The sequence below is a fragment of the Talpa occidentalis genome, unplaced genomic scaffold (assembly GCF_014898055.3).
Source record: "Talpa occidentalis isolate TD23 unplaced genomic scaffold, MPIMG_talOcc4v2.1 talOcc4.5, whole genome shotgun sequence".
Classification (NCBI taxonomy): domain Eukaryota; kingdom Metazoa; phylum Chordata; class Mammalia; order Eulipotyphla; family Talpidae; genus Talpa; species Talpa occidentalis.
The window spans coordinates 708,686-735,232 of NW_023604861.1; the positions used below are offsets into that span (position 1 = coordinate 708,686).

At 69.6% G+C, this 26,547-nt stretch overlaps 1 protein-coding gene across 1 annotated transcript; it reads left to right on the top strand.

Annotated features, from left to right (window-relative positions):
- The first annotated feature begins 8,632 nt into the window (after window positions 1-8,632).
- Window positions 8,633-25,017, top strand: LOC119259648 (collagen alpha-1(I) chain-like). Its single transcript, XM_037528614.1, has 7 exons — window positions 8,633-8,995; window positions 9,105-9,267; window positions 14,444-14,641; window positions 14,829-15,282; window positions 15,417-15,566; window positions 23,142-23,321; window positions 24,105-25,017. Exons 1-7 carry the CDS (start codon window positions 8,633-8,635, stop codon window positions 25,015-25,017), a joined length of 2,421 nt encoding a protein of 806 aa, XP_037384511.1.
- The last annotated feature ends 1,530 nt before the right edge of the window (window positions 25,018-26,547 follow it).

Sequence of the window (26,547 nt, forward strand, 5' to 3'; positions counted from 1 at the left end):
CCCGGGCCCCCCGGCCCGACCCGCCTCCCTCGGGCCGGGCTCCCTCCCAGGATGCTCCCAGGATGGCCGGTATTTTCCAGGAAAGAAAACAGCGTGGCCTTACAGCCAGCGAAAGCACGTGCTGGGCATTTAAAAGTCCCAGAGAAAGCGCGCTCCACGCCAGGGGTCGCCGCAGACCTTCACCAACACTCGGGTCACGGCGCCTGCACCAGAGGCGGAGCCGAGGACAAGGCCCCGGCGGCCCGCGCCAGCCGCACACCCAGAGCCCCGGGCGCGAGGACGCGGGAGACTCCAGGGCCGCGCGGCTCACACGCGCAACTGTAAACTATTCCAAATCCACGGGAAAGCCGGGCCCGGCGTAGCCGGAGGGGCCGCCCCCCGGCCAGGGGCTCCCTCGAGCAGCAAATACGAAAACATCAGCCGCTGCCTGCGCCCTCCCAGCTCGACAGGAACCCGCCTGTTCGGCTGAGGCGGAGAAGCGCTTCCAGGCGGGGGGTGCTTCCTCCGCGCGGCAGGGACGCCCCCCAGCTCACCAGGCCACACCTGGCTGTGAAAGGCCCCCTTCGCCCTGCGCTGGGCACCCGGTCCCGAGCAGGCTGAGCCCTGGGGCGCGCCTGGCTGTGAGCACTGCCCGGCGGCCCCACCGCAGGCCCGGAGCTCCAGGCCGGAAGGCTCTGGGCGCTTGGTGGAGGCCGCACCAGCCAGAGGAGGCCGCGGGAGGGACGTGAGGCGCACCAGGGCCACCCGAGGGGAAGGGCAGGCAGGCCGGACAGCTCCTCCGGATGCCGAGGCCCCGAGTGCAGGACCCGCCAGAACGACACCTCCGTGTGGGACGGCGGCGCCCGGCCCTTGGCGGGGCTGCCTGCCCTGGGAAGCACAGGGCCGGGCAGGGGCAGCGGGAGGGAAGCAGTGGACGCCCTGCGAGCGGATCCCAGTGCTGCGTCTGGCAAGTCCTGGGCTGCCAGCGTCCTGCAGCTGCTTCTCCCCCGACCAGCTGGCCCTGAGAGTGGCTCCCAGAGGCGGCGCCAACCACGGGGACCTGCAGGGGCTGAGGGGAGCCCCGACCCCGGGCTGAGCCAGCCCCACACCGCCTGCGCTCTCCCCACCCCCACAGTGCACACTGGGGGTGCCCCTGCCCCGGCAGCCCCAGTGGGCACCCTGGGGCCCAGCCTGCGCCTCCTGGAGACAGGCCCCCCACCTCCACTTGTTGACTGCCCCAGGGCTCGGTCAGCTCACTCAGGGGGCGCCCGCCCTGGGGGTGGCCTGTCCTTGGCCGCTGCGTCCTTGGCTGACCCTCACGTAGGCGGATCTGTGGCAAAGGTGGCAGCAGGGGTTGGACTGGCCGCCAGGGCCTGCCCCGCCCCCGGGGCCTCGGGCCAACACTGGACACCGCCCCCCACCCCCCTCCCGGGGCAGGACAAGCCGTGCCCTGAGCCCGTGACGCCGTCTGGAGGGAGAAGCGTCCCCGAGGGTGGGCGCGTCCTGCCGGGCAGACCCACCTCTCAGCCGCCTGCCCTTCTCGGGCTCAGAAACTGTCTCTCGGACCCGCCCGGGGCCAGGTCTGGGTGGGGGCGAGGGACGTGGTCGTCTGAGGGGCAGGAAGGGCAAGGGGCGGGACAGGCCCTGAAGTGAGGGGGCGCGGGAGGGCCCCTGCCGGGCGCAGGGAGGAGCGGCCATTAGCTGCAAAGGGCAGCGGGCGGCGGGCGCGGCGCAGATGAGAGGCCGGCACCGGGGAGGCGGCACATCAAGGCGGCGGCTGACCCGTGACCGCCCCTGCCGGGGCACACTCGGGGCTCAGGGCTCCCCGCCGCGCCCCCCAGCCGCGAGGGCCGGGCCTCTGCACGGTGGGGTCGCACTGGGCTTTGATGGCCGGGCCGCGGGCGTTCGGCTGAGGCTCAGACGATGATGAGAAGCAGCAGACGTGGTGGGGGAGGGAGGCTGAGCCCTGGCCCTCGGGGCCCACGGCCAGCCCCGGAGGGGGGGATTCGGGGGAGTCCCCTGGTGAAACGGAAGGGGGGCGCCGCTCCACGCCGGCGGCAGCGGGCCCCGCTGCCTCACAAGCCCCTGCAGGACGGAGGAGGCCTTCCCGGAGGCCGGCGCCCCCTCCCCAAACCTCCCAGGCTCGGCATTTGCCCGAGAGCCGCAGGCCCGCGTGCGCCGCGCTCGCTCCAGACGCGCAATTATAAGGGCCGCCTGCCCCGACGCACACTCCCCGGACGCCCGCAGGCGGCTGATGAAATATTTACATCGGTCACTGCCGGACCCGGGCGCGCGGGCGACGCCTCCCCCGCCTCCCTGAGCGAAATGTCACGCGCTTCGTGAGGCGGAGCAGGCGGTCGGGAACCCGCCCCACGTCCCGTGCTCTGGCGCCCCAGGAGGAGGCGGCTCTCGGCCTTCCGCGCGCCCCAGGCGGAGGCCGCGTCTCTGCGCCCGCAGCCAGGACGGGAGCGTCTCTCCGGACTCGAGCTGAGCTCCGGGGCCGGCCCTCGGGCGGGGGCAGGTCAGGGGGCCAGGCTGGACCCAGCAGGCCCCGCACGGGCCGGCCCAGCCGCTGGGACCTGAGCCCTCCCCACACCTGCCCTGCGAGGGCCCAGAGCGGGCGCATGCGGGAGGCACCGGAGCTGTCGTCCCTGAGGGCACAGAGGGCCGGCAGGAGCCAGCTCGGTCTCCCGCGCCGTGGGCGAGGCCGGGCCACCCCAGCGCGCCCCCGCCCCGCCCCGCCCGCGCTCCTCTGGCCCCGAGGTGCTCCCTGCCAGACCCTGAGGGGCTCCAGCATGAGCAGGAAGAGGGCCGGCTGTGGCGGCTCAGGCCAGAAGCGCGTGTCCCGTGGCTGGGGTCACCCGCGCCCCTCACGTCCCCTGCCCGCGGGCGTGCTCTTCGCAACGCAGCCACGTCACACACGGAATTCTCCCGACTGCGTGTGAAAAGAAACAGAAAAACTCTCCACCTAATCGTTCCCTGTGAACCCTCCCCCGTCCCGCTACACCGCGCCTGGTGCTTCACCAGCATGGGGTGCTGCGCGCGACGGGCCCGCGGCCTCCGGTGGCCGAGGGACACGCCATCGGGCTGGACGGCCCTGTGCTGCGCGATCGCCGAGGGGCCGTGGACACGCCGACGCTGAGACACCATGCCCTGCTGATGGGCCTCCTGGGGCAAGTGGACAGGAGGGTCAAGCGCGCCCCGGAGCCAGGGTTGTGGGGCCAGGGTCTCGGGGCTGGGGCTGCCTCACCTGCCCTCCTGGGGAGGGGCACCGACGTCCGGCTCAGGGTCCACGGCAGCCACTGCCCCGGCGGGAGCCCGGCAGAGGGCGCAGCTGTGGCTCCAGGGCGGCCTCCGTGGTGCATGGTGGCCTGAAGGCTGCTCCGCCTTGGCCCTCGCACGGGTACCCAGGGCGGCCTCCCCGCTGCCCATGCAAGGAAGCGACTCTGCGCCCTGCTGGGCTCCCACTGGCCCCACTGGGGACACAGCCGTGTCCAGAGGCCGGCCCAGCGCCTGCCCAGCGGCCGGCCGGCCCAGGACTCGAGCTTGGCAGCCCAGGCTCAGCGCTGGGGAAGGGCCCTCGGCAGCCCCTGCCCGCCACAGCTGTCTCTGCCGGCACCTTCTGCCACCCCCGGGACCTCACTCCCACTGTGGAGACTCTCAAAGGAAGGGTCACAGGGCGGGGGCAGCGCAACGCGGGTGCTGGCGCTGTGGCTGGTGACCGAGGCGAGCGGGAGGAAAGGTCCCGTCGCCAGGAGCGGCCGAGCGAGGCCATCCCAGCCGGTCCTTGCACTCGCTGCACAGCCTCCCCTCCAGGTGGGCACTGCCCAGGAGCCCCCGTGGGCCCCGCGACACACCCCATGGCCAGGGCCGGCTCTCGGCCTCCCGCTCCGTCCCTGCGATCATGAGGGCACAGAGGGGAGCTGGACACGGGAGGAGCTGGACAGGCTCCATGCGCCACCCTGGCTCTGGGCTTTGCTATCCAGGCATCATGGTGGACGCTAGGGCGTGGGGAGGGCAGCTCCCAGAACAGGCCAGGCCGCCCCAGCCCCCACCCCCGGCCCGCAGCCCCCGCCGCGGCACAGCGCAGGGACGCACCGACGCAGGGACGCACGGACAGAGTCCCGCCTCCAGGGGAACTTGCCGAGAGGCTCACCAAGGCAGGAAGTCACCCACAGAAGAGCGGCCCCCTCCTCGTCAACACCCCGGCCTCTGCGTGGGGTGCGGATGCCACCCTTGGGGGTTGCGTGGGGCATCCAGCGAGGCTTCCTGAGACGGGCAGTATGCCCGCGTGTGCCCGCGTGTGCCCGCGTGTGCCCGCGCGTGTGCTCCTGTCAGGCGTGCCTCGGTGAGCGCGGCTGCCCCGTGTGCGCGTGCAAGCAAAGTGGAACCCCGCTCGGCGTCCTCCTGGCTGGGCCCTGCTCGGGCTGCAGACGGGGGCCTCGCCCCGTCCCACTCGCTGTCACGTCAGAGCCACCGTGACTGATATTTTGAGACCAAATAAGTGATTTAGCTCTTTTAGCTCCTTGAAGAGCCACTTAAGACTCTTTCCCACAAATACAGACGCCGGAGTCACTCAACGCTCAACAAAGCGCGGGAGAACCAACAAACACGGTCGGGAGACGGTTATTTTCTCAAGGGGGAAATCAGCGCCCGTCTCACATTGTGCGAAGTAAATTGGCTTCGCCGCTCTGCGCGCTCCCCGGATCCTGGGCTCCCGCCCCCCGCCCCCCAGCGGCACCTCCCACCAGGGACCCTGCCAGGGCTCTGGAGGGTGGCCCGGAGCTCGGCACCTGCAGCGCCGCCCCGGGACCGGACCCGGGACCCCGGACCAGGCTCAGGGCGGACCCCAGACGGAACCCCGCGGGCCCACACTCGTCACAGACGCGCCGTGGGTCAGAGCGGAGGGAGGGGGCGCTGGACGCAGGCTGGTGAGGGGCTGCTGCGGAGGCTGCCTGTCCCCGACGCCAGGTCTCAGCTTCCAGACAAAGGGGCTGCGCCGGGTGGTCCGGTGCACAGGCAGGGCTTGGAGGCCGGGCACGGCCGCCGGGCACGGGCGGCACAGAGGCCCCTGCGGGCCGGAGCGGGCCCGGCCGTCCCCAGATGTCGTGACCACGGACGGCCCCACTGCCTGGTCCTCCCGACACGCCCGCTGGCACCAGGGGCCTCTGGGCCTTGTCCTCGCACTGAGGAGGGAAGAGAGAAGACTCGCTCCCTCCGGGCCTGAGCCAGACACTCCGGAGGCTGCGGCCACGGCCCTCAGCAGCCGTCCCAGCCCCGCGCCAGCTCCTCGGCTCGTCGGGGCTCGGGCAGGGCAGAGGGCAGACACCCCGGGGAAGAGCGGCTGGAGCCCCAGACGCGGGCCCGCCCGCCCCGCCACAGCCTGGCCCGCGGCACCCCCGCACGCTCACGCCGCGCTCGCCCCCTTCCGGGCCCACCTCCGCCCGGAGCCCCACGCGGCCAGCCCGGACGCCGCGCTCACAACGACCAGGAGCGGCTCTGCGTCGAGCGCTCCATGCCGGGCTCGCAGAGGAGCCCCGGGGACGCCCGCGCGGCCAGGGTCTCCCCTCAGGGACGCACGCCGCAGCCTCGGAATGACAGAGGGGAAGCTGGCCGCCGGCCGCGGCTCCGTATCCCCAGCACCGAGGAGCCGCGCGGCGAAGGGGACGGCTCCGCGCTCTTTTAAGGCAGCGTGACTGGCTTGACTCTGCCCGGCCGGCCCCTCCCGAGCGTGTGATAAGCGCATCCCGCCCACAATCCCCCGCGATGTTTATCTGAGCGAGACAAACGTTTCTGTGAGTCTCACGGCTTTGTGTTGCCGCCCAGGACGGCCCGTCTGTTAGAGAGGAAATTAAACACCCAACGGGACGGGGACGATGCCCGGAGGCAGGAATCAACTGAGCGAATTCAAGCAGGAGCGTGGAGTCAGGCCTGCCGGGGGCCGAACACCCCCGTTTCTCCCGCGTCTCGCCCCAGAGGGCAGGAGGCCACCCTCGCAGCCCAGAGTGGGCGCCCCGGCCGGGGCAGGCCCCGAGGCAGTGTGGGGTCTTGCAGGGCGCCCCTGCGACTTCTCCAAGTCCCGTGTTCACCAAGAAATGCTCCCAAAACTTCACTTAACTTCTGAGGCCCCCCCCCGCCCCCCACAGCCTGCTCCGGCCTGCGAGACCCTCTCCTCTCCGCCGCAGTGGCCGGACGCCCGGGAGACGGGCGGGTGTGTCCGGCACGCGCTCTGCTGACAGGCGGCCACCGCGGGCGCTGGGCTCCGGGAGGAGAGGGCCGCGGCCGGGGTGTGAGGAGGCCGCGCGCCTGCACGCGCTTCCTCCGGCCTTTCCTCCCCGAGTCAGTCACCCCGGCGCACGCCTGCCCGCAGTCTCCGCTGACGAGGGGCAGCTCAGCTCCCGCGTGTGGTGGCAGCTGCCTGCCGAGGCCGGGCCCTGCTGGCAGGAGAGTGCCGCGCGGAGGGCCAGGCCAGGCCCTCGGACGGAGCGTGTCTCGCGGTCTCTCTACAGACGGTCCGGAAAAGCTGCTCCGGGGCCGCGAATGTCACACCCGCAGCCAGAATCCCCGCGAGACGGCACCGAGGCCCAAGCCCTCCCCAGCCCTGTCTGGTCCAAGCCCCGGAAGGCGGAGGCACTGCCCGCGGCCACACACCCGTTGTCGCTTGGGTGCCCTCCCGGCAAAGCCTGCAAGGTCCACACAGAGGACATCACTCCGTGGGCTCTTCCCGTCCCCAGGCACCCCAGGTGGGCCCCACCCCCACCCCGTGCCCGCCCCTACCTGCCCGGCCCTACCTGGCCCAACCCTGCCCCCTGGGCTCTGAGCAGAAAGAGGCCCCAGACACCCAGGTGGGCTCTGCTCAGCTCTGCTCAGCTCTGCTCAAGTGCAGGGCTCCACACAAGTGGGGTCCAGGCTGGTTTTCTGGGTGTGGAGCAAGGGGAAGTCTCACCAGGCCCAGCCCTGGAGGGGCCTTGCCTGACGGGAGGTCACAGTCTGGCTCCTGCATCCACGTCCTACCCCTGTTCCCGCAGCTCCCAGGACCTGGAGGCCCCGGCTGGAGCCAGGCTACAGCCGCGAGAAGGGGCCACCCCCACTGCGCTGGGCCTGGCCGGGGGTCCACAGCCAGGCTGGGGAGGCCGCCTGGCTCCCAAAGGCCTGGGGCGCAGCCCAGAGGGGCCTGCTCTGGAGGGCGGCGCCAGCTCACGCTGCTGCCCTGGCTGGCCCGGCCCGCAGTGGTGAGGTGGACGCGGGTCAGTTCTAAACCCGGTCCACGACCCAGACAGATGTGCTGGGGCCCAGTGGCCCAGAACCCTAGGGCCTTGGGGGTGGGGAGACGCGTGGCCCACGTCTGCCCCACACCGTGGCTGTCCCCGTGCAGGGGCCGGCGGACATGCAGCCAGCACAGGCCTGGGGGGTGCCCCTCGGGAGACGCCGGCCGCATGGCCCGGGAGGGCACAGACCCGGCTAGCAGCGCAGGGACTGGCAGGGTGGACGCAACTGGCCCGCGGCAGGCGGGAGAGCAGAGACTACTGCGCCGGGGCTGGGCAGGGCTGGGGATGGCAGCGCGGGGGCGGCGTTGCGGGGTGCCCGCCCGAGAGGGGGTGCGCTAAGGGCACCACACGGGGGCCGTCGGCCGGGCCCCGGGCACGTGGGGCTGTTACCTCCATGGACAGCAGCGGCCACGGGAACGCAGGAGGCGGAATCCGTCTCACTCCCGTCGGCTGCGCCAGGGAGGGCATCCTCGGCCCCGGTTGTCTTGGCAACTTCAGCATCCCCGGCCGGCGTCCCCTGCTCGGCGCGCTTGGTGCTGGAGGAACAGCAAAGACGCCGCTGTCCATGTAAATGCGGAAACGCTGTCGTTGCCATGGAGATGAGAAGACGGGCAGACACGGCCGCCCCGGACGGCTCTGAGCAGATTCGTCATTAAGCCCCAACCCCATGCCCAGAGGGCCGGGGCGCAGCCCGGAGCCCAGGGCGCGTGGCCGCCTCAGTACGGAGCACGGGCAGCGGGAGGGCGGACGCAGTGGGCCACCCCGGCCCCGGCCGCCTCCGGCGAAGCAGAGACGGTGCAGGAAACGCCAGGGAGGGCGCCGGGGCCGGCCAGCGGAGCACTGAGAAGGGCCCTGGGCGCGGCCCGGACGCTGGGGCCGAGGCTTCTCGCCACGGTGTCGGCGTCGCCGCAGGCAGAGAGAGGCCTGGCCATCAAACCCTCACCCATCACTCTGGAGACGGCTGCTGAGTGTCCTGCGTGCTGGCTCCCAGCGGGGACGGCGGTCAGCAAGGCCGGTCTGCCGTGTCTGTCGGGCGACCCTCTGGTCAGGAGAGGCTCTGACGCTGCTGGCCGAGGGGGTCTCCCTCAGGGGACAGACCCCGCTTCTCAGGCTCGCGGCCGGTGCCCAGGGTCCCTGGCCATTGCAGGGTCGACCCTGAGTCCCAGCCGTCCATGCAGGGCTGGCTCCTCCGTCCACGCCCCAAGTGGCCACGTGCCAGAGGCCTGTCTTCACCCAGGCCTGTGCCCCCACTGCCAAGGAGCAGCGCCAAGGAGCACGGCCTCCGAGCCTAGGGCGCCGCAGCCGGGGGTGCAGGTGGACAGTGGGGCAGGCCAGCCCCCAGGGGACGTGGGGTGCCAGTGCTGAGAGCCTGAGAGGATGTAGGTATGGCTGGACCCGGCGCTGGGCGTGAGGAGATGGAGGTGTGGGCCGGGAAGGCCAGTGGGGCCCTGAGCAGAGAAGGGAGCAGACCCTGTGAAGGCCGAGGAGGCAGCCCCAGGCGGCCTGGAGGCAGAGAGCGCAGCTTCGAGGTCAAGGACGCTCAGAAGAGGACCTGTGGGGGGGTCTGCATCACGGCGTCTCGCTCACCAGGGCGCCTGCCCTGCTGGAGGAAGGAGCCCACTGGGGGCCGCCTGCTGCTCCTGGAGCCCCCCTGGGGGAGGCAGAGAGCCCGCTGGGCCCAGGCCCCGCCGAGCACGCCAGCCAGCAGCCCCGGGAGCACAGGCGCCGGCCTGGATGAGCAGAGAAGGGTCTGGAAACGGGGCCGGCCAAGTTGAGGACGGACGCCAGCCCGACCCAAAGTGGCTGCTGAGGAGACCTGGCCGCCCCAAGCCTCACACCGACTCTGCCCTCGTGAAGGCCACAGCCCTGGCCCGAACTGAGGGTGCCCAGGCCCCCCAGGGAGGTCCGGGCGAGAAGGCTCAGGCAGCTCTGGCCAGCGCCACCTCGGGGCTACTGGAGAACGTGTGCCTGGAGTACGCCGCGCCGGACGGTCACGACGTTGACGCAGAGCCCGCAGGGTGTGAGGCGGACGGCAGACGGCGAGACGCGCGGAGGAGGCGGGCAGGAGACCACGCTGGACGGCGGGCGGGGGTTGAGGGGGAGGTTCTGTGAGAGGAGCGGGCCCGGAGATCCCCGTGCAGCGATTCTGAACTTGGCAGCCCCGGCCTGGAGGCCAGGAAGGGCTGACCTGTGCCCGGGTGCGGCCCGGGTGCGGCAAGAGCCCGTCTTTCTCCCTGGAAGCCAGCACTGCAGGGCGAGCCCCGCCCGGGAGGCGTCCGCACACCTCACGCCAGCTGACTGAGACGTTAAGTGCATCCAAAGAACGCGCTTCAGCCCCACCCAGGCTGGTGCTGGACCGGAAACCGCAGCCAAGAGGCCGCACGGCACGGGTCACCCGGGTGGCCAGCAACCCCCCAACACACTGTCTTTCCTAAGCGGTGTCTGGGCGCGGACGCGGGGGCCGCACGGCGAGGGAGCAGGGAGGGAGGGCTGTCTTGGTGCGGGGCCTCCCAGCACCCAGGCTGGACGAGAGGGCGGGGTGCTGCCTGGGGAGGCGCGCAGTGCCCGCTCGCCCAGTGGCACCGAGGTGCGCGTCTCCTGGGCAGGCCTACCTCGCACACGCACAGGCAGAAAAGTGGCAGAATCCGGAGCCGCTTGGCACTGGCTCTGGGGGTACCCGCCCCCACAAGGCAGACGTCGGCACTGGCCTGGCTGGACGCTCCGCACTCGGAGCCAAGTCCATGGCTCGCATGGACGCCCCGGGCACGCCACTTCCCTGCGGAGCGTGTGCAGGGAGCCCCCGAACAGGGTCCCGCAGGGGCCACGGGCAGGCTGCACAGAGGCCAGGCGGCTGCCCCAGCGGGAGGCGAGGAGGCGGGGCAGGAGCTCACTAGCCTGGGGCAGCAGGCGACGCGGGCTGGGCTGGGGCTTGCTGACACCAGCCACCTCTTTGTCTCCAGGAGAAGCGGGTTCTGCTGGACGCGCATGAGAGGGGCCCTCCGCGATGCCCGAGTCAGAGCGGCCTCAAGGGAGGCCCCTGAGCCCCAGCCCCAAGCCCCCTGAAGGGCCTCAGGCTCCCCCTCAGCAAGGGAGACAAGTGGGACCCTGGGGCGCTCACAGCAGTGGTGGGCGGAGGGCCTGGGGCGCGGCCAAAGACGGGCACGTGGCCTCCTGCCCCCGGAGGCCCAGGCCGCTGGGACACGACCTGGGGCGCCCCGCAGGCGGGAGATGGGGCGCCTCGGCAGTCGGCCTAGCAGACCCCAGACAGCCTCTGTGGCCTCGCTGTGCCCCACTCCAGATTCCTGCATACATTTCCCCCGCTAATCCTCCATAAATCCTATTAACATTTTAATTAACCACTCTTGCTTCCTCCACAGCCTCCCTCGCAGCTCCAGAAGGCAGCAGGAGCACTGACAGGCCTTCCAAGCGCCCACAGAAGGCGCAGGCACACCGCAGCGGCTCGGACGCCCGCACAGACCCCGTCAGGCCCCGGCAAGGAGAGGCCTCGGGACACAGCCACGGACGGTCCTGACACCAGCGGGGGCAGCCGGAACCAGCCTGGGCTCTGCAAGGCCAAGGCTGGGCGGCGTGGGCTTCCAGGCCTGTTTCCCTTGGCCTGGGCCAACCCCACAGATGAGGCCGATTCCGCGGGCGTGGGGTCAGGGGACCTCCCAGCAGCCAGCCTGGAGGGCAGGCCCCCCGCAGGGGCAGTGGAGGGAACAGGCCCACCGCAGGGGCCAGAGCACCCACAGCTGGGAGCTGGCCCTGCGCCGGCCCGGGGGTGGGGAGGGGCCGCTTCTCTCCAGCGCCAGAGACAACTTGGTTTAATGGTGAAAAGCCCAACAAACTCCCGGAGAGGGTGAGACGCGGCGCCCGCCGGGAGGGCCGAGGCAGCGCACCAAGGGCTGTGCTCTGGCCCAGGGCGCGGGGCTCCGGCGAGAGTCAAGTCCCGGCCCTGAGGTCTGGGCGCAGGCGAAGGCGCCAGGGACCCGGGCTGCACGGGCCCCGCTGAGCTCGGCTCCCCCGGCCGGCAGCCCCCAGGGCGGGCTGGGGCCTCTGGGGTGCCCGCAGGCGCGAGGCTGGCAGGCTGGCAGCGTCTGCACCGCCCAGACTCCGGCCGTCTGCCGTCGTGTGGAACGTCGTGTGGAACAGGCCTCTCTCCTCACCGGCGTTTTCTCGTTGAAAGAAATGGTCGCTTTCCAGAAAGAGCCGAGGTGATCGGAGGGCCATGGCACAGGTCACGGTCTCGGCTGACGAGGAGCTGATGAGCGTGTGAGAGGCCGCTGCTGCGAGCCCCCGAGTCCCGTCTCGGTCGCGCTCAAAGGGCTGCCCCAGAAACCGTGCTCCCCGGGGTCCCCGACGGGGTGAGGGTGCCGGCGGCTCCCCTGAGAGCAGCCAACGTGTCTGTCCCACTCACTGCAGCAGACTCTCTGGCATGGCCCGTCAGAGCGCCCGAGGCTGCTGGGACCGGCTCCTGGCCAAGCGCTCGGCCCCGGTGGGGCTGCCATGGCACCGCTGGCCGCGTGGACCTGCCGCCCCCGGGCTGAGCGCGGAGGCGCGGGCGGCTCTGTGACAGAAGCCAGGTTGCTCCCGCCAGCCACGGCCAGTCCCGCTGGTACAGAGCGGGGCCGTGGTGTCACGGGTGACGATGGTGCCCGGAGGCCGGGGACGGGCCCCACAGAGCCCTGCAGCATGTGCCCCGGCCTGCCGGACACACCTCACCATCCCTGGAATAAGCAAGACCGAGATCTGAGCTCGGCCGGGGCCCGCCCGGCCACGGGGTCTGGAGTGGCCAGGGGTGGGGCAGCTGGCTCAGCAGCCGCCGTCCAGCCTCCCAGTGACCGGCGGACCAGTGGGCTCGGGAAGCAGGCGCTGGGCGTGGGGCACGTGGGCTGCACACGGGCGGACACATCAGAAGGCCAAGCCTGGAAACACATCCCCACGGCCCCCAGAGCCAGAGGAGCCACGCACAGACCGCAGGGTCCAGAAGGCCCGGCAGAGGGTGGGCGGCCCCAGCGCCCTCACACTGCTCCCAGCCGGGATGCCCGCCCAGCCCGCCCGGCAGGAGGACTCCACTGCCCCCTCCACCCCACCCCGCGCCTGGCTCCCGGCTCGGCCGTCCGCGATCCCTGGGGCCTGGAGCAGCGGGGAGCCGGCCGAGGGCACAGGCTTTGCCGCTGCTCTGCCCAGAGGCGCCCCCAGGCCAGGCCAGGCTTTCGGCCAGCCTTCCGCAGGAGCCGCCTCCCCCCGCCACCGCGCACCTCAGCGCAGACTCCCTCCTGTCCCCAGACCACGCCCAACGGGAGCGACAGGAAACAAACTTCAGAATGGAGAGAGACGGTCCCGGGGTGTCTACGCTGCCTCAGCGCACCCCCACTCAGGGGGACGGTGCCACCTGCTACCCCCCGCCCCCCCCAGGCCAGTAGGGGCCATGGCCCTTTGCAGCCGGCGAGTCCCTGACACGGCTGCCCTCGCCGCTCCCCACTCAGGAGCCGCAGGCGCTCTGCACCCCACCGCTGGAGCCTGCGGATCTGCCGTGAACACAGGGCCCAGCCCCGCTGCCCCTCAGCACCTCCCCCCGCCCCACGGTCTGCGCGACGCCCTCTGCGAGCTGGCGCCCGCATCGCCCACCCCGTCCTCGGCCCCGCACCTTCCCTCGAGAGCCGCGCTGGGGTCCTAGAGCCACAGCCTCATCACATTTCATGAATTCAACTTCATTTTGGAAATTTTTCGATCACTTTGGTGACATTGACAATTTCCCATTTCATTATAATGCTACAAAATTCAAGCACCTGCTTTGCTTTTCAAAATGTAAATCTGCTGAAAAATCAGAGAAAAAGCAGGTGTTCTACCTTAATTGACAGAATTGAATCTCCTACCCGAAAACAAGCAACCAAATCAAAACAGAGGCTCTGAAGTATCGGCTAACGTGGGGGCGGGGGGGCGGGTGCCCCAGCTCTGCAGCTTATCTGGGGGTGACAGAGAGACCCACCTTCCTGGGGCTGTTTTCTACCCCATGAAGCCAGATGTTGGACAGATGAGCAACAAAACTCCAATAACCCCCCACATATACACTCACACACAGGTGCACACTCACACATGCACTCGCTTGCACACACGCGTGCACGGGAAGGCTCCCCAGTGCCTGTTTTCAGCTCACACACCCCAGGACACTGGTGAACTAATTCTGGAATCAGATACAGAAATTCAATTCCGTGGAGAAAAGAATTCCACGGAATTTTTTTGTGCTTAATTGTGCTCTTAAGTTTTTTTCTCCGTTAAACTCACAGAAGAATCTGCTCAACCCTGAGAAATCCCCTTCCCTGCCAACCCCCCGGCAGCGGCCCCAGCATGATGAGCTCCCGGCGCGCGGTGCTGCTCTGCTCTCGAGCCGTCAAACAAAGATCCCTCTATTTCATTATTCAAAATATTAAGTGAAGCTCAAAAGCCTCGATGATAGACTTGGGGGTAAAGAAATATTGCTCTGTCTGTCAAAAGGCTGCAAGTTATTTCATCACATGAAGTGGGCCTCGGGGCTGGGAACCGCCGGGTCTCCCCCGGGTGAGGGCCGCCGCTCCAGCCCTGACCACCGCGTTCATCAGATGCAGCTTCCCGGCCCGTCGGCTGTTGCGCCAGGACGGCGACACATAGTGTCATTAGCTGCTCCGTGTCGCTTCCCCGGCTGCTGCTCCCACCTGGGAGAAGGCGCCACGGAGCGCGCCCAGGGAAACACTGACGGCCAGAGGGGCGGGAGCCCCGCGCGCCCCGCACGCCTGTGGTCTGTGCCTGTGCAATTCCGACCAGCGGCACCTGCTCTGACGCGAGCAGCGCGAGCCTCGGCCCCGCAGGGCGCAGCATTCTGGTGCCTGCTGACCAAGGGAGCGGCGGGAGCTCACGGTGTCTCCGCGCAGCCCGGCACCAGCTGGGACGAGGCCCGAGCGCGGGGTTCAGCCTGGAGGCGGGAGGCGCCTGCGTCCCAGGCTCAGCAGGCAGCGGAGGCAGAGTCGCCCCGACCGGCCGCCTGCCGTGAAGGTCACAAGCCCCACAAAAGCTGGTGTCACGCGGAGCCTGGCACCTGCCCGCACTGCCACCGAGAGGCTGGCCCCCCAGCTCAGTGGGCCTGCAGGGCCCTCACCCGGGGAAGCACAGAGAGCCGCCGCATCGGAGACGCTGCTCCCAGGGGTTCACACCAACAGGTGAAACGCAGGTGCCCGCCGCTCTGCCAGCACCCGAGTCCTCAACAGCCTGGCACCTCCGAGCCTACCAGCAGGAGGCCGGCCCTGGCTCCCTAGCGCCCATGGTCGCCCCGGCCTTTACCAGCTGGGAGGCAGCCCTGGCTACGGGGCTTTCCAGCAGGACGGTCAGCAGGTCCCGGGCCGAGGGTCTTGGCAAAGGTGGGCGCAGCCAGAGGGCGCTGGGGGTGAGGGGGCTGGCTATGCCCCCCCCTCTGCTGGCCCTTGTGGTCAAGAGCAGCGAAGCTGTCCCCTGCATCCCCAGGGGCCCATGAGGGCGCCAGCCCCATCCCTGCTCCCTGCGGGTCTAGGAGGACCATCCCATCTTGACATTCACCCCATTTTTCAGGAACCCACAGGAAGGCTGAGAGAACGGAGAGCTCATCACCTCGGGGAAATGGGGGTGAGGCTGGCGGCCGCCGGGCTGGTCCCCCAAGGCTGGACGCCACGTGCGCTTGGGCCACGGCCCGGAGAAAGGCGGCCGAGCCTTTCACTCCAAATCGCTTCCCTTGGTCCCACCCAGGCACAGGGCAGGAGGCCCCGGCTGGGGGCCGCAGCTTCCCTCTGGGGGAGTGCCCGCCTGGCACAGCCCGCGGCCTCAGCCGGCTCCCGGCGCCCAGGGCGGCCAGTGTGGGTGGCCAGAGCCGAGTCCATGAGCCGTCCCTGCCTGGTCGTCAGCCCAGGCCCCGCCGGAGCCGGCTGGACGGCGGAATGGAGGGTCACGCCCAGCGCGTGGACGGCGTCCCCCCGGAAAGCTCCCAGCGTTTGTGTGTGCGAGGCCTCCTCTGCGGCTGCGAGCCGGGGTGCGGGCCGAGCGGGTTTCCACGCGACACAGCAGGCGTCTCCGCCCGGTACGAGTCGTGAGCTACGTCTGGAAGCCTCGTCCGGGCAGAAGCGGCCAGTGGCGTCCTCGCCCAGGCTCCCCGCTGCCCCGCAGGCGCCGCCCGGCCTCTCCTCCAGAGGGACAGGCCTGTCTGCGGGGCCGGAGGGCCGACGCGGTGGTGGAGGCCCTGAGTCCTGCCCGGCCCCCGCGGCGGCACGACAGCTCAATCCGGGGTCGGCCCGTGGGGCCGCCGGGGACTGCGCCGTGAGCCATAGACGATCCCATCATCCGCTGCCTGCATTTCCCACCGTGAGAAGCGCGGGGCGGGGTGGGGGCCATGCTGGGCGCCTGGCGGGGAGCCCCTGCTGCCAACATGTGAATTGGGGGTGACCACTGCCCGCTTCAACCTTCTGAAGCAGGTTCCTCTGCAAAGCCCACGATGTGTGATCTGCTGGAGCGACTCTGACCGCCAACACACCCCGCCTGCTGTGCCCTCGCACCGGCCAGGCCGGCGCCGGTGTCCGCGCCCGGCTGAGCTGAGAAGGGTGGCGGAGCCCGGCTGGGCAGGCTGTGAGCACAGGGGGCCTCTCCCCGTCGCGTACCTGGGACATGGGAGCACATGGGCCCAGGAGCACCCAAGCTCGTGTCCGCCGCACCCGTCTTCAATCACCCCAAACATCACCTTCAAACAAACGTCACCATCATCCCAAGAAGCCTGTGCCTCCGCGGCCGGAAACACCGCGGGCGGGGGCGCTCAGCCAGTCCCCCGCACAGCAAGCGTCGGCCCTTGGCAGAGCCGGGCTGCAGCGCTGCTGCGCGTTCCCCAGCGAGGGGGCAGAAGGCGCAGCCCCACGGCGACCGTGGCGCCGAAACGCTTGGAGAGCCAGCGGCACCGGACGCGCCTGCGAGAAGCCCGGCTGGAGGGACATGGCCTCGGCCCTGGGAAGCAGCCACGGTTCTGTGATGTGAGCACCTTGATAAAATGGCTTTGTGAGATTCAGAAAGATCGTTAAGCAAAGTTTTGGTCTCTGTTTAGCACCAACATTGGAGGAAATTAAGTTCCGACTCAGGACAGGAGGCCGCCGGCCTGCGGGGGCGTCACGGGGTCTCTCCGGGGCCGAGGTGGAGGCTGGCGCCGCTCACAGAGCAACCAGGCCCCTCCTCAGACTCGGGAGGCAGCCCGGAGGGACATGGCGTGGGGCGGTCAGCAGCTACGCACGACGGCTTCACTGTGGAAGCGGGTTTACCAGCAGGCGCTGGGGTGCGGGGGCAGGGGGCGGGAGAACCCGCCGGGAGCTCACCAGCTCCCTGGGTGCCGCCTAAGGGGGGGCTGGAGCTGGGGCGCTGACCATGACGGGGCATCTGGGTGCAGCCCATGGCGGTGCGCTTGGGCTGATGCGTCTGCGTGTTTCTTGCCTGCTTTTTCACGTGACATATCAGTGATTTGCACGCCTTGATGTCTGACTGTGGCTGCTCCCAACAAGCCGGACACAGCCCCTGGCGCTTGCGTGGCTGCTCCCCTGAGCTGCTCCCGCGGATGCTGCTTCACCCCGGGCAGGCTGGCGAGCACGGGTCTGCAGAGACGGGGACGGGAGAGATGGGCCCGGGACAGACAGGGAGCTCGTGCAGACGTCAGAGGAAAACTAAAAAATTAAAACCAGCCCGTCACTAGCAACATGAGGGAGAAAGAGGAGGGGCTTCGCGGAGTGCAAGAACCCCCAAGTCATGCTCCAAGGAAGAAGTTAAGAGTTTTGAGGAATTAAAAATATAATTAGCAAGAAGCCAGAAACACATGGAAAGGCATTCTCTGCTCACGGATTGGAAGAACCGGCCCTGCTGACATGGCCATCCTACCCACAGCAGGCCCAGATTCAGCGCCGACCCATCGCAGTCAAGGGCATCCTTGAGGGAAAAGGAGAAGCGTCAGGGAGACGCGCACACGCGGAAACACCGGAGACCCCGGACAGGCAGAGCAATCCTGACCCAGAAAAATGAGGTGACCCGCTCCCTGACCTCAAGCTACGCTCCAAGACGAGAGTAAGCAAAATAGCGTGGTCTTGGCATAGAAATAGACACACGGACCCGCGGAACAGAGTCCAGACCCAGAAATAAACCTAAACTCACGCGGCCTCTGCAACGGAGGAGCCCACGGGACCCACCCGGGAAAGGAGAGTCTCTTCCACGAGCGGCGCCGGGAAGACGACCCTGATCTCACACCACACACAAAAACCAACTCAAGGTGGATTAAAGAATTAGGTGTGAGAACCGAAACTCTCAAGCACCAACATTCAACGGAAACACGGCGGAACACGCCACGAAACCGGCCTTGGTGACGGGCTCGGGGCGCAGCGCCAGCGGCGAGGAGCAAAAAAAGCAAAAACAAGCCAAGGGGACCACCTCGACACGAAGCCTTCCACACAACACAAGAAACTCCCGGAAATGAAAAGACGCCCCCCCCGCGGGAGGGGCCACGCGGCCCCCACACCAGGCCGGGGGACGACACGGCGGGCGCAGAACTCAGCAGCGGAAGACACAGAGAGGCCAGCAGAGCGGGCGCGGAGCTGACGGGACGCGCTCCAAGGAAGACGTCCAGCCGGCCGAAGGCGTGTGGAAAACGCCGTCCTCACCCGGCTCCAGGGAGCTGCAAGCCGGGCCCCCGCGAGACCCCGCCGCACCCCCGGGGCGGGCGTGGAGACGGGCCAGCCCACGGAAAGCAGCGGGGAGGGCCCTTGAAATACCAACAACAGACCCGCCAGGAGACCCGCCCCTCCCCGGGGTCTCCCGCAGGACTCAAAGCACTGGTGGGAGGCGCCCCCGAGCCCCTCCCGGGCCCAGCTCCCGACCCGCTGCCCGCTGGAGGCCGCTGCCCGCCGTTCCCGCCTGCACGGCGACACTGCCCAGCACACACTGGACGTCCGCCGCGGTGACAGGCGGCTCGGGCTGGGGAGGAGGCCGAGCAGAAGTCAGGGAGGGAAACAGACTCGGTGGTTTCGCCCACACGGAGCGCAGAGACGGAGCAGAGGGGCCAGCACCCTGCGCAGAACAGACCAGGCGCCTGACTGTCCTCCCAGGCACCGGAGGGGCAGGCGGAGGCGCGGGCCGCCACAGGAAGGCCACAGAGAGAGACGAGGGCCAGGCCGGCCAGAGGCGCCGTCCCCGACGTCAGGCAGGACGGCAGGAGCCAGGCAGGGTGGGCCTGGGCAGCGGTTCCGGCAGACAAGCCCATCGCGCGCTGTTTCCTCTACCAGCGCCCAGGGGTAAACTCCAGGAGGGACACGGAAGAGTCATCTCGTGGAGCCACAACAATTATTAGCTGCAGGAGAAACAGAAAGCCTAAGAGATGCCGCCCCCCGCGGCCCCCGCGGCCCCCCCTGGGCCCGGGAATGGACGCGGCCGCTGGCCGCGGCTGCGGCAGGTGGGAGGGCATTTCTAGGGAGGAGCGAGTTGAGTCTCTCTAGCCTTCGTGAATCAACAGCATCTATTTTTCTAGAAAAATCTGGAAGTAGCAACACAAGCATATTTTAAATAAGCAGGTACCTAGAAATATAGAGCGAGCGCCAAAGAAGCGACTGCGGGACCGGGCACCGCTGCCTCCAGGGGTGGGGCGAGGGCCCCCCACTGCCGCCTCTGACGTCTGCCCGGCAGGGACCACGCAGGCTGGACGGCAGCTGCCTGACACCCAGCACAGCCCCAGGCCCAGGGACGGGATGGCAGGCCGGCAGCCAGCAAGGCCAGGGCACGGCGGAGCTTCTGGCCCGCGCCCCCAGGAACACTCCTTGGGATACCTGGGAGGAGTTGGGGGGCACCTGCGCCCCCTTGAGGTGGGAGAATGGGGCCCACGGCCAGAGAGACGCCCTCCTGCTTTTCCTCATCTGGGGATGCCAGCGCCACCGCGTCCTGCTGATGCCCAGGGCGGCCGGCGCTGGCCTGAGTGGGGGTCAGAGGACATCAAGGGCGGACACTGCCGGGGCCCCGCGAGCGAGCCCACCCGCGGGCCCCCCGCCATTCCCCTCCACACGCAGCACCTGCGCCTCACGCAGAGACTGTGGCCGCGGGGTCTGGCCGGGCCAGTTTGTGGTGAGAGCGCGAGAGCGCGCGCCCGCCCCTCCACAGGCCGCGTCCTGGCTCCAGCGCCAGAGGCTGAGGATGGAGGCGCAGAGCGGGCGCCGGAGGGTGCAGACGGCTGGTCAGGACAGGGTGGGGTCAGGACGGGGCGCGGGTTGGGGGTGGCCCCTGGGCTGGCGCTCCACTGCGTAGGGAAACGCCCTTCCCGGGCAAAGGGCAGTGCCGGTCCCACGGTCGCTGCGGCAGAGAGCAGGACGTCACCTGGGGCTGTCACCTGGACCCAGCCCCTGGGGGCTTTTGGAGAGACAGGGCACCGTCCCCAGGCGCGCCCGGAGCCACAGCGGCTGCTGCTGAGGAGCGCCCGTGTCTGGGGCCGCCGGCTCCCCTGGCGCTCCACTCCCAGGCCCCCAGGGAGACCCGCTGACTTTCAAGTCAGTTGGTTTGCGCTTTGTTTCTTCTGGCCGGAGCACAGCCTGACTGCGGGGAGAGCCGGACGGGGCTCCGCGCTGCCAGAGTGACGGGGCGGGCGGAGCTGGGGGGGGCACGGGCCAGCGCCGCCGAGGCTGCACCCACTCATGTCGCTGCTGCCCCAGCCACGCGGCTGCAGAGAGCCAGACACACAGCCGCGCCGGGTCACAGAGACAGTGACATCCGGGCCACGTTCCCGGACAGACACCTCGTGGCGCGTGCCCGCCCGCGATGCAGGGGCGCCCAGGGGCAGTGCCAGCCCAGCCTCGCTACTCCTTCTGGGGCTGGGTCCTGTGGGACACGCAGGGGACACGCAGGCCGACCGCTGCCGGTGAACAGAGACTGTTCGTCTTCGTGGCCTCGGGCTGTGCCCCAGAGGTGGCGGCTGAGAGGACGCGGCGCCCTCGGGCCTTCCCAGGCTGAGCCGGGGGAGAGGATTCCAGGCGCAGCACCGGGGTCGGCGGCCCGGGCAGGGCCACGCTGGGGGCGGTGGTGCGCCCCTGACAGGACGACAGGGACGCCGGCTGCTGGTTCCCGCCCGACTGTGCTGGGGACGGGGCCACCAACACCAGCCGGAACGCTTGACGGAGAGACACCAGCCTGGTGAGAGGGCTGCGGGCTGCCACGTACAGGGTTGTTAAGGCACCTTTGGATGGGCGGGGAAGGCCAGGTTCTCACTGGCGGGGCACAGGAAGGCCGTCCCAGACCGGTCACTCTGCACCGGCTGTCCTGGCCGCCGGCTCCACCCAGCACCTCTCCTCCCGCGTCTGTCTGCCATGCCGCAGCCGGAGGCTCCGGATTGCCCCGAAGCAGAACACATCTCACAGGCCGGGCCAGTGCCCAGAGCCCGCGTCCAGCGTCCAGCAGGGAGCCGGACTCTGTCCTCCCTCAGCGGCGCTTCCCTCCAGCTCACGGGCGCAGCCACCTGGAGCGGATCTGCAGTCCAAGGAGGACAACACTCGAGAAGACTCCCGCCCCCAGGGTGCCTCCGCTCGCCGTCTGGGGGCCCGGCTCACCCGCTGATGCCCCAGCCCTCGGTGGCTCCCACGAGCCTCCCTGCTCCGGGCTCCTCCCTGCCGCCCGCCTGTCTGACAGCTGTACCGGAGCAGCATCCGATGGCCTCTGCGCTGGCAGCCAGTCCCCCGCCTCACTGGCCGCACTCCAGGGACAGCCTCCAGCCCGCTCCGGGAAAGCTGCCCAGGGCTCTGGGAGACTCACGAGGTTCTTCAGCAGTTTATTCAAGGGCCTCTGCAGAGGCGAGAGGCCTGGCTAGTGCTGTCGTGTGGGCAGGAACGGGGCGGGCAGAACCCCCATCTACTTGGAGCCCAACCTGGGGAGGGGCTATCAGCCTGACCTCGAGTCGTCTGTCTGTGAGGTCTGCCGGGAGCCGCTGCAGCTTGCTCAGGGCGGGCCAGCGGGCCAGGGCAGGCTCTTGCCGGCAGGGCTCTTGCTGGCGTGGGGAGGGCGGCCAGCGGCAGGCTGCCCAAGGCACCAGAACGGCAGCACAACCGCCCCGTCTTGCCCCGAGCGGCCCGGCCTGCAGCCTCACCACCTCGGGTGCAGGGGCAGCTTCCCTGCAGAGCACCGTGGCTGCTGCCCTGCAGGCCAGGTAGCCCCCTGGGCCCGGTGCCAGAGGCGGCTCGGGCCGCTGTGATGACACCTGATCAAACCCTCTGCCGAGGCCGGGGCTCTTGGGTCAAGTTGACCGTTGTGGTGTGGCGTCTAGCACCTCCCAAGACGGCAGCTCCGCCACTTGGAGCCGCGAGCTAACAACCAGCCGGGGCCTCTGCACAACTGGCGGAGCCGTGCTTCCCCAGCCAGACTCCCCAGAGGGACCTTGAGGGCCCCGGGGAGAGCCGCTGGACAGCCCCGAGAGCCGCTGGGCCAGGGTCCGCCGCCCGCCCCACAGGCTCCGGGGGCTCGAGCTCCCCCGGCCCCGATGAAATATCTGTGCTATCGCTGCAAATGTAATGAGCCCGGAATTGACGGCGGCTCCAACTAAATTACAGCTTAAAGACAAGCAGGTCCCCAGGGGCGGCCGCGGAAGGCAGCTGCTGACCAGGCCCAGGTGAAATTGAATTGGAAATGGTCCCTGCCTCGTTAGCATAACAAAAGTTCCAGTGTTTAAAGAAAAAAGTCATTCTGTGTAAATGAAAGAGGGGGAGACGCAGCCCATCCTCCTGCAAACACAGTTATCTTTAAAAATGTCCAGTCTCAGCTCCCCCTGCTCTGGCCGTAAACCACAGTCTGCGGAGCGAGCTCCGAGCAACCCGTCCATATTTATTTCCCTTTTACTTGGCCGGGGCCTGACCGGCTGTTTAAAACCCCATAATAGCAACACGCGTGCGCCCAGGCACACTCTGCAGCCCCAGACAAGCTGACTCGACCCGCCACGGTCAAGGGCGCAGCCATGGGACGCGGCCTCGCTGGAGACGCGGCGGCCGCGGAGTCGGCCCTGAGATGGAGCCGCTGACCGCCTGCCCTCCTGCTGAAGCGCCTGCCGACCGCCAGAACCAACAGCCGCCCGAAGAGCAACAAACAAAATAAAAGCAACAAACGAAACAGGAAACGCAGCTCAGTCTCTGTCAGCCCAACAGGCTAGTCAGCATCCCGCCTGCCCCGCAACTCCTGCCCACGACCTGGAGCCCGTGGCCCAACGGGCGGCCCCCAGGCCTGCCCAGGCTCGCGTGGCCCAGCGAGCTCATGCCAGCCAGCAACGGCCTCCCGGGGCTCGCTCCTGTGGGTGCTGAGGTCTGTGAAGTCACACCCGTTTGTGCCAGGCAGATGGAGCAGACTCTGCCGCACGGAGGGGCGCGGGCACCTCGCCCAGCTCACACCCACGGCACTTGGGAGTGCGCGCACGTTCTGGACTCCCGGGGCCTCCCGGAAGCCCAGGCCTGCCCAGCCAGCATGTCCACCACAGGCTGAGGAGAGCAGCAGGAGCAGGCGACTGGTCCTGGTGCCTGCCCGCGCCACCCGTCCCGAGGGGTCTGCGGCACCCTCCTGGCGAGAAGCCTCCGGGGCCAGGATGGCGCCAGCACTCGCCCTCACGACACCTTCCCAGCCGGCCGGCGGGCCTGGGGTGACCAAGAGCAAGCCTCGTGCCTCCACGGGTGCTCGGGAGCCATGGCCCACTAGGGATCCAGCCGGAGCTGGGCGCCACTGTGCACGGGCGCGTCCCCGCACAGGGCCAGGGCTCAGGCTGGGCGGCTGAGGGGGCGCTCGCAGCTCCTGTGGGGCAGAGCCGGGGGTGCCCAGGGCACCCTGCAGGGTGGGTGAGCCCACCCCCCACCCCCCACCCCCCAGGAAGATGACAAGGCCTCTGCCTCCCTCCAAAGTGCCTTCCGGGTCGCCGTTCGGAGGCCGCTGCCGCGCCGCCCAGCGAGACCACCACCAGCAGCCCCGGCCGGCTCCCTCCGCGCGCCTCCCCTCTGAGCGCCGGCCTGACCCGGGTCTCGCGGCTCCGCCGTCCACCCTGAGGCCTTGGTGAGTTCCCTACAGCCAGGGGTCCCGCTCCACATCCCCACTGCTGAGACAGCGCCGCCACAAGCTGGCCGGGGCTCTTGCCCTGGGGGCACCCAGTTCGCAGCCCGCCAGTACCAGGTGTGGCCGTCCTGCAGCGCCCTCTGACCCAGCGCAGGGGGCCGGCGAGCCTCATCGCGGCCAGCACGCTGGGCCCTCTCTACTGGGGAACCAAGGCCCGACGGGCGGGGCCCAGGCCCCAGGCCCCAGCGGCTCTGGACAGGACGGACGGGAGCCCCCGCGGGCCTCTTTTTCCAAAAGTAACTAAGCTTGTTTCGGAGGATTTGGAACTTAGTTTCAATGACGGCACACACAGCCTAGCGACACCCGGGAGACGCTCCTGCTCTGCGTCCACGCAGCCCTGTGGTCAGTTTCATTCCTGTTTCCCGGCTCCGTGTCTTCCCACTCGCACCAGGGGCCTCGGGTTTTTCCACCCCCTTTCCTGGGAGGGAAATAAAGTGAGAAACGCGGCCTCAGGACAGCAGGAGGGCTTCCCCGCTGCCACCCGTGGGCGCGCCCAGCAGGCGCAGGCGTCCCCGGGGCAGCCCGTGACCAGTGACGCGGCCCGGCCAGCACGGCGCCCACAGGACGGGGCCGGGGGCTGCTCCCGTTTCCCTGACTTCATCATCGCTGCGTTTCCCGGCGAGGAGCCCAGCGACAGCCACCCGCGGCCCCGGCTTGTCGCCTCCAAGGCCCGGCTGACCCGAGACTCCTGTCCTGGCCCAGCCGCCATCTGTGTCCTTCAAGGTGGCCTCAGCCAGGACCGTGGGGACAGACGCCTGTCCACGGGGCCGGAGCAGGGCAGGGGAACGCGGGGCAAGAAATCAGCCAGGTGGACCGAGCGCAGCCAGTGAGAAATCCAAGAGCCTCAGAGAGCAGTGAAGAGGGCGCCGGGCCCAGCGCACTGCGGTCCCCGGGCACCCCGCACTGCCTGGAGGGGCCTCCCCAACTCCAGACGGCGGTGCTGCCCGGGCCCTGCGCGGACCCCCAGGCAGGGCTGTCGGGTGTGGTCGGGTCTGGCGGGTGGAGAGGAGATGCCTGGCCTCGGGCAGGGCCCGGTAGCTGCACAGACCCGGGGGTCCAGCGCCCGGAGGGCGTCTTCCGGAGAGGCGCTGGCTGTACCCTCAAAGCCCCCACGCCGCCCAAGCAGCCGCGCGCCCCCAAGCCGCATCCTGGAGGGGCAGGTGTGGGGGCCTCTGAGCCCCCGCAGCTCTGCAGCGCCGAGCCCTACTTCTTCCCGGGCTCCTGCCTTCCCGGGCTCCCGTCCCCCGCTGGGGACGCAGCAGCCCGCGGCCCACCGCCGCCTCGGTGTGAGTCGGTCGTGCGCAGAGCACACGGCGCTTATTTTCCGAAACCCCCTCAGGCGCCGGTGCTACGGGCTACGGCAGGCAGTTCCGTGGCGGCGTTGGCCACGGAGGGGGACCTCAGGGCCCGCGGCGGCTCCCCCCGCCAGCTGCTCCGATCTGGGGTCTTGAGCCCAGGTGGCCCCCTCCCCGCCCGGCCGCCAGCACGCCCTCCTGCCTGGCTCCTTCTGCCCGGTCCCGGCCCGCGGGGCCGCTGGGATGCTCGAGGCACGGCCCGCGCTTCCTCCCGGGTCGACCTGCGGCCCCTCCGCCGCGGCCCCGGACCACTCACGCCCACGTCCCAGGCTTCCGCGTGAGGTCCTCAGCCGTGCCCGGGAGCGCGGCCTGGCACAGGTCGCCGTGTCACCAGAAGACGGGGGTGCCGGGCAGTGGCCTGCTCCCACCGGGCGGGCCCCCTGAGAAGAGGGTTAGGGCTCCGGGGGCGCCGCGAAGCCTAGGTCGCTGGCGGCCACGGCCCAGGCCGAAAGTGGAGGCTTCCCGCGGCTGGCTGGTCCTGCCCTCGTCTGTCCAGGCTCCGGAGGGAGCACAGCGTCCGCTGGAGGAGCCCACGGACGGCGGGTCGGAGGTGGTCCCGGGAGTGGTTAATTTTCCATCGGGACGCGTCGCCCAAAGAATCCATCCCAAATCTTGTTGCAAGAAGAAACTCTCCTGGGACCCTTTAAACGCGGACTCAATTTACAAGCCCCGGGAAGGGGCTTCCGAGCAGGCCCGCGGCCGCGGGGAGGGCGGGAGCCGCGGGCAGCGCAGAGCCGGCCGGGCCTCCGCAGCAGGAGCGCGGGAATCCATCCCTGCGGCAATTAATCCGCAGTTTTGTAGCCGGAGTCACCAGGCCCGCGGCGGGGCGGGGTGGGGCAGGGGCGCATCTGGGTCTGCGCGCGGATGATATCATTATTTTGGGAAATGAAAGTTTAAGCTCCGCAGAACACAGGTCCCGCCGAGAGCGCGGCCGGCCCGGCGCGCACAGGTGTTCGCCGTGATAAGGTGCGTCGACATTTATCTGCGCACTTGCAGGCAAATATTAACACAGGCATGAATTAAGCTTTTAATCCCTTTTGTTATAAATTGAATATCTTTATTTTAACAAACATCAACAACGCGCGCTATTGTGGCGCGGGCCATTCATCCCGGCTCCCGCGGCGGCGACAGGACGCGGGCGACACGTGTCCGCGCGGCGGGCGCTGCTCCTGCCTCCGGAGCAACAAAGGCGGCGCACAAAGGCGCCCCGAGCAGGCAGGGGGCGCGGCTCCCGTGTCCGCCAGCCGGGCGCGTGCTCCCTGCGGGAGGCGGGGGCTGCCCAGACGGTGGCTCCCAAGCCCTCGGGGCACCGGCCGGGGCCCTGCGAGGGCAGCCCCCGGGGCGCAGGCAGAGGGCCGGCAGGGGCAGCGGGGGTGCTGCGGGTGCGGCTGCCAGCCTGGGTGGGGGCGGGAGAGCAGAGGGGTCCCGGCCTCACTTGTGGGCGCGGGAGGCGACAGAGAGCAGGCCGACCGCCGGGTCTCCGGCCGCCACCGGTCAGGGCAGGGTGAGGTGCGGCCGCATCGGGGCCCGCAGAGCCGGGGGCTGGGGCCGGCTGTGGGCGTCTGTCTGGAGGATCCACCCTGGCTGGGGAGTCGCTGATGGAGCCCTGCGCTCGCCACCAGGTCTCCCCAGAAGCCCCGCGGGCCTTGGCTTTGCCCACACTGGACGGTGTGACGCCGGATCCCGGGACACACTCCTCCCTCGGCGTGAGGCCACAGACGCCGGGCCCACCTCCCGCAGAGCCCAGCAGACCTGGACGGTGAGGCCGGGCACTGGCGCGGCAGGCGGCTCCCCGGACTGAGCCGAGGAGC